Raw genomic sequence first — 12,197 nt, 5'->3', positions numbered from 1 at the left:
AAGAAATTCACTCAAAGCGTTCCTGCTATAATGTGTTAACGAGCATGGAACGGACGGTCGTGAGATCACAGTGAGCTTGAACTTTGACCTTTGACCACCAAAATCAAATCAGTTCATTCTTGACGCCCCCCCCCCGCCGCCTTATTATAGTAGTGAGGTATGGCGTTAATGACCATGGGATGGATGTATGTATGTATTCACAACCTGAAAACATAATGGGCCCTATCTTGGTACAGGCGATATCCCCTATTTGCGCTTGCGCACCTGTTTGCACATGCCTTAAAGGAGAATTTCGGTTTTTTTAAACCTGGATCCATCTCCTGGCATTAATTATGATTTGGCCACTCACCAGGCGATCTCCGCGGCGTTTCTGGCCGTCCTAGCGTTGTTTTGACATCAATAGCGTCCAAGTCAGTTGTAAAATGGAGCTGACTTGGGGCCAAGTGTGAGCCTGTCTTTCCTGCATCTAAATAGCTATTTTTATTCCCGTTTTCGCCAAATATCGTCAGAATCTGATCCCTCAAGAAGCACCACAGTGATATTTCGCCAAAGGCTGTTTCCTGGAGTCCCACAGGGATCAAATTACCTCAAACGTGATCTCGGTCACCAAGTCTCGTGAAGTCCCGCGATACTTTCCTGCCGACTGACCAAGTACAGGAGGACGCTTTGCGGTGGTGGTTTTAGCGCAACCTATGTGGGGTTTGGCATAACCTTCGTTATTTCGAATCCCACATAGGTTACGCCAAACCCCACATAGGTTGCGCTAAAACCACCACCGCAAAGCGTCCTCCTGTACTTGGTCAGTCGGCAGGAAAGTATCGCGGGACTTCACGAGACTTGGTGACCGAGATCACGTTTGAGGTAATTTGATCCCTGTGGGACTCCAGGAAACAGCCTTTGGCGAAATATCACTGTGGTGCTTCTTGAGGGATCAGATTCTGACGATATTTGGCGAAAACGGGAATAAAAATAGCTATTTAGATGCAGGAAAGACAGGCTCACACTTGGCCCCAAGTCAGCTCCATTTTACAACTGACTTGGACGCTATTGATGTCAAAACAACGCTAGGACGGCCAGAAACGCCGCGGAGATCGCCTGGTGAGTGGCCAAATCATAATTAATGCCAGGAGATGGATCCAGGTTCAAAAAAACCGAAATTCTCCTTTAAGGCAGGCAAGATAGCAGTCTGCCTTGCGCTAGTGTCCACGTGTTATGCCGAATTTTGCTCCCCCGCCCAGCAGCAGCTAAATGCATCCCCACCTCACGGGAGCATATTGTAATGATTTATACAGAAATGTAACTGTTTAAAAGTGATATAATTGTCTGGGTAGACACGACCTCCCTGTTTTCTAAGTTAAAACAGGGGGGGATGCAATTCTCGGCGGGGATGCGGAAATGTTCACGGCACGTGCCGCAGGCGCAAATTAGAGCCGTGCCAAATCATCTGCGCCCCCAAAATGCCAGCGCAAACGGGATTTGGGCGGTCTTAAGCACTAGAATTATTCACAGGTGTGGCCAGGCAATGCCTGGGCGTTACATCAATCAAAACCAATCACATTCCCGTCTTGCGATCGCTGTTTGCGCGATTCTTTCCATGCGTAATAGAGTGGACTCACTTGTGCCGAGGACAGAGAGAGATGGAGAGAGCTTGTTGACAGATCGTCTGTGGTGCCAACAACCCTCCAGGTTATGGAATAGGTGAAGGTGAATAGCCTATATATGTCCATTGTCCAACAAGTTTTCTCAATTAATTTTCCTCTTTGCGATGTGATAAAAGTTTCTCAGTGAGGTATAGTTGATTGCCTCACTGAATTATCTGCTAATACCCAATTTTAGCAGCAGAATGTGATGTCCTGGCATGGCACGTCCGTGCGTAATGACATATCTAAAAGGAATTTTACTCTGCACTGCGCTGCACAGCACAGAGATTATGGTGCGCTCAAGCGCAGCAGGGTATTTAGCGTGTAAGAGGTGCTTTTAAAAGCTCTTAGTGCAAAGTAATTGCACGCTGCTGACGATAGGATAACGCAAACTATCCCACATTTTTGTGCTGAAATGCCCGATTTGGCAAGTGGCACGCCTATGTCCAGTACAATTATAACAGGAATGCGCTTGTGCACGCCCCCAATTTGCATTGTGTGCAAACGAGCGCAAACGCTAAATTACAGCAATGCCTCTGACCACAGATATCGCCGGTGGAGGCATAAAACCACAAGGATTTCTAGTTTCAGAATTCACAAATGTATAAAGATGGCTTTCCTGTGACATTTTACGGTTCTTGTGTATCATTTACAGTAATCTCAGTCTAACTTACTAGTGCACAAGAAGGTTACGTATGAAGCGCAGTAATGCCAGTGGGTTGTCGTCAGGGTAGCTCTTGTTCTTGCCATCCATCTTCTGAACCAACGCTCGTGGGAACTGGAATAGCAGCAAAAGTGATGATGAAGTGGCTTTGAGGCCGACAGATTGAGATGCAACAACAGTTAACTTATTTCTCAGTTACCTTGTTTTTCCACTGATTGAAGAGTCCATCCCCAGCATGTTGGTTCAATTTCTGAATTATTTTCTCAACTTCCTCGTCAGCTTTCCGATAGTTCACCACCTCAACCTCATTGCCAATCTCTCTCAAGTATTCTATTCTCCTAAAAGAGAGATGCATATTTAAAACAGTTGAATAAAAGTAATTTGAATAAAAGTACCTTTATGGTTACATCATACTGATAATAAATGTGACTGGTGTTTTTGGGTAACAAGTAGGCCAAGGTATATATATATATATATATATATATATATATATATATATATATATATATATATATACATGTATATATATATACAGTATATATATATACAGTATATATACAGTATATATACAGTATTTATATATATATATATATATATATATATATATATATATATATATATATATATATATATATAAGAACGAAAAGAAAGAGCAAAACGTAATTTAATTCAAACCATAACCAGCCACTTTTGGAGAACGGACGCTCCCAGTGCCAGAGTTTCAGAGCGTTTTCAGTGATTTCTCGAGGCCCACAGAATATTGTGTGATATTACTATGTAAACAGCGAACACGCCCAAAGAACGATGAGAGTCTATTGTATCATCAGCAAAAAAAAGTTTATTGATATAATTTTCCGTTCTTTAGTTATCAGCCGGAGAAGATAGGTTGATTTCAGCAAAAACAGACGTTTCAGACTAGAAGCTGAGATAATCAGCCTTTTGTGAAATGAAACATTTAAAGCACATCACTGACTCTGAAGCTAATATTTTCTGATGTAGTGACACCTCAAAAATAATTTCCTTCAATAAAAGAGCGAAAACAAAGGAATTTTGTTTGGCAAAATAATATTTTTTAGCTGCAACCAGCAGCGCTGGCCCCGGCTGCGCAGACCCTACACTTTCTTGCTGGTCTTGATTTACTGCTGGTGGGCATCAGATATTCTAGCTTGTGTTTGCCAACCAATCTGTCCATCGAGCCTGCTGTCTGGGTCTGTCTGGGTCGGTGTTGTATGCTGCCCTGCGTGCCCCACCCCCCTCTACTGCAAACCCCTCCTCCGTGGGTGTGTCTCTGGTGGCTCTGGTGGCTCTCTGCTGCGTTTGCTCTGCACTGAAAACCCAGCTTTTGTCACCGGCTCCCAGCGCTTCCAACTGAGAATAATAACAACTCCACAACTAATCATGTGGAGGGGCTATCGCAGCGGACACGGAGGGGCTCTGTAGGAGCCAAATTTGGTCTGCTATTATTTTCTATGATTATTATGTGTAATGTCTTATATGTCCATGGGGTGTCGCTGTGCCGTGTTACCTGGGCTCAGGTATTCTATATAGGTGCTGCCTTCACCTCTGCTCACTAGGTGTTTTGACCCGGAAGGGCAAATGGTTTTTGACCGTGTCGCTACCATGTCGCTACCGTGTCGCTATCAGCAGCGGGAACATTTGTTTGGTGCGCTGTATTTGCTTTCTGTGGAAAATAACTTTGCTGTATTCACATCGGTGATAATGGAATAAATGGATGGGTTCCGAACATCAAGGACAAGCCTTCTTCGTTGTTCTTATGCAGCACTCAATGCAATGTTATCGTATATATTACATCAGCTGTAGCGAGCGCGTCAGCCAGGTCATCCGCGGTCTAAGCACCTCAGTAGCCTACAGTATCAGACTGGGCTCCTTTAACAGGCTCAATTGTGGCAGCAGATTGGCTGCTGCAGGCACAGCTAACGTTATGCTTCATGCATATCGATGCATACCGATGCGGTTTCCGTGTCCCCACGGCTGCTTCTCTGTTTTTTTCCTCACCTTTCTCTAATCTAGAGAGCACTGTCGCCACCTAATGGGTCCGTAAAATAGCTTTTACACATTCAACATCCACCATACTTTCACAGGAGATGCATCTGGCTTTGATCCACGTCCCACCGTCAAAAAACGCATTTGACGCCGATCGACGTCATTGGCACTCTACGTTACTATTCGATTTGACGCCGATCGACGTCATTGGCACTCAATGAGTTAATCACGAAGAATCATTGATGTTTCCCTCAAATTTAGCAACTGTAGCGTGAGGAGGATGTGTAAAGAGGGAGAGGGAAGGAGCGAAGGAGAGAGAAGCAGATCTCAAAAGCAGGTAGTATTGGATTAGTGAACCTAACTAACTTCACCGCAGTGCAAAACCCCTCTCTTCAAATTCAGCATTTGTTTTTGGTTGGTAGAGAGAGGAACGGAGTGGAGGAGAGAGAGCAGCTCTCAAACGCTTCAGAAACACGCAGTCCGAGGCGAGCACCGAGCCTCCGTTGTGATGTGCATAGGATATGAATAGCACAGTAACACGGCAAAAGCTAATCGTACCGAGGTACGAATAGACACTCTGTTTAGTTTGACACCAGCAGCACTTATGAACACAGCCAGCTGACAAACAATAAACAAAGAAGTGCTAAAGCTAACGTAGCATCAAAACTGTACAAGAAAAGCAGGACTTTTAATTTTCACTTACATCCTTTTACCAACAATATGGTGAAAAAAAGACAAGCTGGGTTTTGGACTGTCCCCTGGACCTACATGACTACACTGAGAGGAGTCACACACCTTGGCTAAGAAGATGAGTACATAGCTCGATAGCAAAGGAAATGGCAAAATTGTATTCAAAATCAATCACTATGATAGAAAATGTTCAGAAAGGGTCCAGATTAGGGATGGGCGCGAGTACTCGGGTACTCGAGCACTCGTTCATAACGTCAGTATTCGAGTAACGTTTCTGCTGTTCGGGTACTCGCCCCACTCCCCACCCCTTTAAAAATGGTCTAAGATCTACGCATGCATCGTCATGTGGATCTCCGAGCGCGTAGCATATTGACGCTTTGTCCCGTCCCTTGTGCGTCGCTTGTTACTAACATGGTACCCTTGAGCGACCCATGAAACGACTTGGGCTTTCCGACTAAACTCAATGTAAACCCATGGAAGTCATCTTTGACGCTTATGGCAACTGCTCCCCCATTAGCCTAACTGCTCCCCCATTAGTCAACTGCTCCCCCATTAGGGTCTGGGGAGAGGAGCTAACCTAAGGTGACCAGATTTCTCAAATGAAAATCGGGGACATTTTCTGGTCCGCTAGGGGGGCCCAGCCCCCCTGCTTTTAGAAAATTGTGTACATTTTACAGTAAAATGCATAAATCTGGTGCACTTTGAGAGCAAAAGTAAGAGGCTAGATCTATGAAGAACTTTGTGATTTTGAAACAAAAAAAGAAAAGAAAAAAGAAGCAGTTTACAATGGTTACTAGTTATCTTGCACAATTTACCACAAATTAGACAGCCTAGGTAATTCATGGGAAATAGGCTACTGGTGTATTATGTAGAGTGGCAGGAAGAGAGGGACAACTTCTCTCTTTGACCTCACCAACTGGTGGATAATTTATTTACACAAAACAAAAACATTACAGTAGTGATTTATTACCTCAGTAAACACTTTCCTTGAGTTTAGGGTGTCGCTCACCAGTTTCAAGTATTCAATGGCCACATGACCATATTAACTGCTAATTTAATATTAAATGCTGACAAAATAATTTTAAAAATCATGTTAATACTAAAAGGCAATTTTAATGATTAAAATTGTAATCTAGAGATAAATATGACCTATTGTGTTTAATTTAAACCAGGGGTTATCAAAGTTTTGATGGCTGAAGGCCAATTTAGGGAACAGTAGGCTAATGACTAGATAACAATGATCCATCGCCAATCATGTTAAAAATTGTCATTTTTTTCAATGGAGTTTGGTGTACATAAAAACGTTACTGACTTCTCTGCAAAAACGTTTTGAGTTAGTTACTGCACTTACTTACCAGATAGTTTTACTGTACTTTTAACTGTTCAAAACAACTGGGATGGATAACCCGCTGAATGGGGTCCGGTAAACAAGGACGGTAGCAAAAGCAGCAAGCAGACTCCGCCTCTCGTTCGCCACCTCTGGGGCTTCAGTTGCGTGCGGCTGGGTCCTGGGAAAACCACGGCACGGGCAGAGGGAGGACATCTACTCTGTGATCTACTCTGTCACACACAGGCAGCACTTTGCACAACGTGCACAATGACAGGCTTTTGTGGTGCCGCAAATGCTCTGTTATCGAGTTTCTTGCCAGTATTATTATTTGACTTTGTGGCCAAAATCGGGGACATTTTCAGGGACAGCTCCAGCCGGGGACAGAGCACCGAAATCGGGGACTGTCCCCGAAAATCGGGGACGTCTGGTCACCCTAAGCTAACCTCTCCCAGACCCTAACCCTAAACCTAACCTCTCCCACCCCCCATGCCTAAACCTAACCTCCCCCAGACCCTAACCCTAAACCTAACCTCTCCCACCCCCCACGCGTAAACCTAACCTCCCCAGAGCAGTTAGGCTAATGGGGGAGCAGTTGCCATAAGCGTCAAAGATGACTTCCATGGGTTTACATTGAGTTTAGTCGGAAAGCCCAAGTCGTTTCATGGGTCGCTCAAGGGTACCATGTTAGTAACAAGCAACGCACAAGGGACGGGACAAAGCGTCAATATGCTACGCGCTCGGAGTGAGAACGTGTTGCAACTGCACGGGGGTCAAGTCAGCCAGAATGTACAAGTACGTCATCCGCTTTGTTGCTTTCAAAATAAAACGCTTATTGTAACGTAACCTTATTTATTTTGAGTAATGCGTTACAGCCACAGTTTCAAGCCATATAACATCATAACGAGTATTTTGATACAAGGTTTGCTGCTTCATTCGTTGAAATACTTTTTCTCCTCCAACGTGCATCAATAAGCTATTTACTTTTGTTTAAGTAACATTATTTTGAAAGTTTTAAACGGAAGTTTTCCAGCTCATCCCGAAAATGGTGGCTGGAGATATTCTCCCGAATGAGACGCACGCTTCTTCATAGCACACGCCTGATAAAACTCATTCAAAACATTGCACTAGTTTACTGACTACACTGTCGTTTCCCATAACGTTAGTCACAAGAAATGTGGAGAAAGAATCACTTTTTGGGAGACAATCGCTTCATGGTGATCACCATTCAGCTGCAGCTGTAACGTTAATCACACTGGTCAGTTTTCACTTTTTGGCAGAACACCGGACCTTGTAATCCGTGGATTTAACTTAATGTAACAGTGATAACCTGACATTGGTGGACAAGACATGGAAATGCCTTTGCTTGTTTCACAACGTGTCTGCTCCAAAGCGCTAATGCCATCCATCCAACCATCGGAGATAGGCTACTGTCTGAGGTAGGCTTTAGATGTTAGCTTAGTGTCACCCAATATCAGTCAGTTCCTCTCCTGACAAAAAATACTCCAGGTAGCACTTTTTCCATGCAAAAATGCAAACGTAATGTGTGAACCAACCTTTAAATTGCTTAAAATGCCCATCCCTAGTCCAGATCAACAATTGCCAGTTATGATTTAAGTCCTTCTCCATGAACTCACCTATTTTTCCAGAAGAAGGGATGAGCCAAACAGTCCTCCACTGTAGGTCTCTTCTCGGGATCTCCATCGATCATGTTCTCAATGAGATCCTTTGCAACCACATCTTGAACATGTTCCAGCCTGTACTTCCCTTCGTAAATGTTGTCCTCACATTTACGAGAATTTCCAAACGGATGCTCTCCTCCAGAGAGGATGTAATAGCACAACATCCCTGCCACCTTAAGAAAAAAATGCAACATTTAGTAATTACAGAAAGATTTTTCACCCAGTCATTAACTAAATTGTGATAACAGAAAAAACTACAACAACCTGTATATCACTGCTTGGTCGTAGTATAGAGTCTTCTCCAAAAGTCTCCTTGGCCATCCAGCATGTCGTTCCTCTACTTTGTGTGAGTAAAGATGTGTGTCCTATGGGTAATTGTCGGCTAATGCCAAAATCAGCTAACCTTGCCCTCCCATTAACATCTGCCGGACAAATGGTGGAGACAGTAAATTGTGTTATATTGATCAAAATCAATTCCAATCTCTGTGTACATACTTTTGACATTTTAGATAGTGAGCTGCATGTTTAATGACTTACCAATCAAAACATTCTGGGGTTTGAGGTCCCGGTGAAGTATCTGAGGATCTTGACCATGAAGCACACTTAAACCTGTGAGAACCTGATGCACAAGTTCTCTCCTCATTTCAGAGAGATCGACTCCTGGACAGTCATGTCTGATATATTCTGCCAGGGTGTATTCACATAGCTGTAAGCTAAGGTATCCAAAGTTCTCATCCTCTGTAAAGTCAATGTATCTTACAATAGATGTATCATCAAGCTTTGGAGACCGTAAAAATCTTTCCTCATTCTTCAGCAACTTATAGTTGGATTTGGTCATTCTCTTAACTGCCACTTCAGTGCCGTCATCTCTCAGCCCCAAGAAGACTTCAGTACCATCACTTCCCTTTGCTATGTAGAATTCTGGGTCATCTTTCACAAACATGATGCTTCCAACTCTAGTTACTTTACTTTCACCAATGTTAGCAAGTTTCTGTAATTTTTCCCTCCATCTCTCGCTGACACTATCCCACTTCTGTGACTGTGCCTTCTTTGACCCTCTTTTGAACAAAGACTTTTTTGGGGGCATTTCTCTCAGTACTTTGCATACAGTATCTACAGAGTAAGTATACGTGTATCCTCAGGCACTGAAGTTATCCTCTTTGATATAGCCTAGAGTGGAAGACGTTCCCTGAATCACAGGGACGCAGAGAAGAGCTACCACTGTCTTGGCGCGTGCGTGTGTTTGCGGCAGCAGTCAGTGAGCTCTCTGCAGCATTCGAATATGTCTGAACCTCAAAACCAGGCAGCCTCCTCTAATTCTAATCCACACACGAAAGACAATCCAATCTGCTCGATCAACGCAGAAACAGTCTTTCATCCAGCACGTCTGATCCGTGATTCACTTCACTACCAAAGCTTGACTCTCATTCAGAACCGCACCGTAATGGCGGTGCACAGTTCCAACTGAAACGACACTGAACTCAACTGAAACGGGAGAAACGCACACCGATGATTGATGAACTGTAGCGTGATGTTAAGTAACTAATTACGTGATGTTAAGTAGCTAATTTCCTCACGCACTCTTCACAAACACAACAGAATCTGTCTCCTTTTGGAACTCACAGCACCGATGAAATCTCGTGGTTCTCAGTCCATGCCCATTAGCCTAGCCTAGCTTACTTGAAACACGGCCTTGCAAGCAGCTCGAGGAGTTATCCACACAGTGATCACGAAGCAACGCTTTTAAACTCACTCGTAAACCAACAAAGATTCTTGAATTAACTTGAGCAAACCGTCTGTCTCGCCCTCTGTCTCTTTTTGAAGATTGCAGGTGGAATCAATAAGAGTAACCGACCGCGCAAATATCTATAGCATCTCCCACAGTCTATCTGCTCCACTTTGCAGGCCCGCCCACGCACTTCCTCTTCATATTCTTCTTTTGATTTCCGGCAGAGTAGGCACGGGTTCGCCCGCTCTCACCAAAAACTTCCAGGTGCACATGTGTCTACAGCAGACAGGCGACATTCACACTGCAGGCAAAAGTGGGCCAAATCTGTGTGTGTGTGTGGGGGGGGGGGGACACACATATTTTTTCCCCTCATTACAGTGTGAACAGTAAAAATTGCACGGAATCTGATCTTCTCAAATCTGACATGGTTTTTTGGAATGTGACCTCAGTGTGAACATACGGTATCAAAATTCATGAGCCTTTTACATCACTCTAGGTCGACATTCGTCGCAATTCTGCGCTGGCGGGAGGGATTACAAACATGGAGGACAGCTTCGATGGAGCTAGTCTTTTTTATTTTTTTATTTAACCTTTATTTAACCAGGCAAGTCATTAAGAACAAATTCTTATTTACAATGGCGACAATAGTCTGTGGAGAGACAGTGAGGTTTTAGATAGTATAAGTATTTGGGGTGACACTTCTGTGCAAGCAAAACTTGAGGGATCTGAGCAAAAAAAGATCTGCATTGAGCACGGTGTGCATGTAGACACACACCGCAGCACTTCCCCCGCACCCCCATAGAGAGCCAAAGTGGAACGTCACTTCCTGCTTCTGCACTGTACCAGAGATTTTCATCCGCCATTTATTTTCCCATAGACATTTCGTTTATGCTAAAGCTATATTTCTTTAATGCTTATAAAAATAGTTTTACTTGTTCAAACCAAACGGTTCAGCTATATTTAGAATTAGAATTTAGAATTATTTTATTTTATATTTTATTTTATTTTATTTTATTTTATTTATGTCATTAGTTTTTTTTTCAGGGACAATCAGATGGTTTCCATCTGCTGTCCGTGGCCAGATGTTGAAAAGGCAGCCTAAAATTTCAAAAATTAAAATGCTGTGTTACAAAGACAAAAAATAAAATAATAAAATGGGTGTTTGAGAAAAAATTATCTGTGGTGTGACAAACTCAAAACACATTTATTTTGGTTTCCAGCGAGTTTACTATTGAATGTGTCGCATGTCCAAATTTGCTCCAAATCCTTGGCTCCCCAACAACACACATTTGATGGACTTCACACGATCAGACAAATGGTTTTCAAGATATGGGGAACACACACAACACACACACACACACACACACGCACTCACGCACGCACGCGCACACACACAGGTGTCAGGTGTGCAGGCTTAACCCGGTCCACTGAGACGTGCTCCGGCTTACCACCAATGTCCACTACCAGGTGTTCTGTCCCATGCTCCAGAACCTGAAACGGACCATCATAAGGGGGCTGCAGTCCGCAGGCCCGGTGTCACCTGGGACGCAGGGACACCGTGCTGCATGGTGGGGACAGGTGCGAAGGCCCTGGCGCTGTCCAGCTGGGAGGCACGTTGTAGGGGCAGCAGACCAGGGTGTCGTTGTGTTGGGTATGTACTCCCCGGGGACCCGCAATGGCTGCCCGTAGACCAGCTTGGTCGAGGATGACTGGAGGTCCTCCTTAGCCCGGAGCCCCAGCATGACCCAAGGGAGCCTGTCTATCCAGTTAGTGTCCGTCAGGCTGGCTCGGAGGGCGGCCTTCATAGAACGGTGAAACCTCTCACACAAACCAATGGCCTGAGTGTGGTAGGCGGTAGTATGGTGGAGCTTAACCCCCAAGCCCTCCGCCACAGCGTTCCACAGCTCTGAAGTGAACTGCGGGCCGCGGTCCGAGGAGAGGTCAGCTGGGGTGCCGAAATGGATGACCCATGTCCCAATAAACGCCTGGGCCAAGTCAGCAGACGTTGTTGAGGAGAGAGGAATGGCTTCTGGCCAGCGGGTCATCCGGTCCGCCATAGTGACCCACTAATGCACCCACTAATCACACATCATATCTTATTTTATTGTATTTAACTGTATTTCGACATTGTTTGTATGATGAGGTCACTTGACCTTGTGCTTAAATGGCCTCTGTAGATCTTAGTTTCTGGTGTTTTTGCTTCATGTGGCACCCGGTTGTTTGTGATTTGTTGTTGCCCGCTGAATTATCAGCATTTCTGTTGATTTCCTTTGGCATTTTTATGGTGTCGCATGTTTTGTTTGGGGTTCCTCTGCCTTTCCGACATGCTGCCACTCCGAACGTTAACTTCCATTATTCGGACTGGCGGTCGTTCACCTTAGAAGCCGCAATGCCGACCTTAGGTTTAGGCGTGGGGGTGGGAGAGGTTAGGTTTTGGGTTAGGGTCTGGGGGAGGTTAGGT

The 12,197-nt window shown here is 44.4% G+C and overlaps 1 protein-coding gene across 1 annotated transcript in view; it reads right to left on the bottom strand.

Annotated features, from left to right (window-relative positions):
• Window positions 1-9,798, bottom strand: part of LOC310777175 (uncharacterized protein) — a 19,975-nt gene extending 10,177 nt beyond the window's left edge. The window contains exons 1-5 of the mRNA XM_083637443.1: window positions 8,545-9,798; window positions 8,272-8,429; window positions 7,963-8,180; window positions 2,504-2,642; window positions 2,315-2,418 (exon numbers count right to left, since the gene is read on the bottom strand). Of these exons, the coding sequence (XP_083493569.1) occupies window positions 2,315-2,418; window positions 2,504-2,642; window positions 7,963-8,180; window positions 8,272-8,429; window positions 8,545-9,094 (1,169 nt within the window). The 5' untranslated portion in view covers window positions 9,095-9,798. The remainder of the gene's footprint in view (window positions 1-2,314; window positions 2,419-2,503; window positions 2,643-7,962; window positions 8,181-8,271; window positions 8,430-8,544) is intronic.
• Between the last annotated feature and the right edge of the window lie 2,399 nt (window positions 9,799-12,197).

Source organism: Poromitra crassiceps (assembly GCF_964638095.1).
Source record: "Poromitra crassiceps genome assembly, chromosome: 5".
Classification (NCBI taxonomy): Eukaryota; Metazoa; Chordata; class Actinopteri; order Beryciformes; family Melamphaidae; genus Poromitra; species Poromitra crassiceps.
Note: the sequence above shows the minus strand (reverse complement) of the source record. Positions and strands in the feature narration are given on the sequence as shown.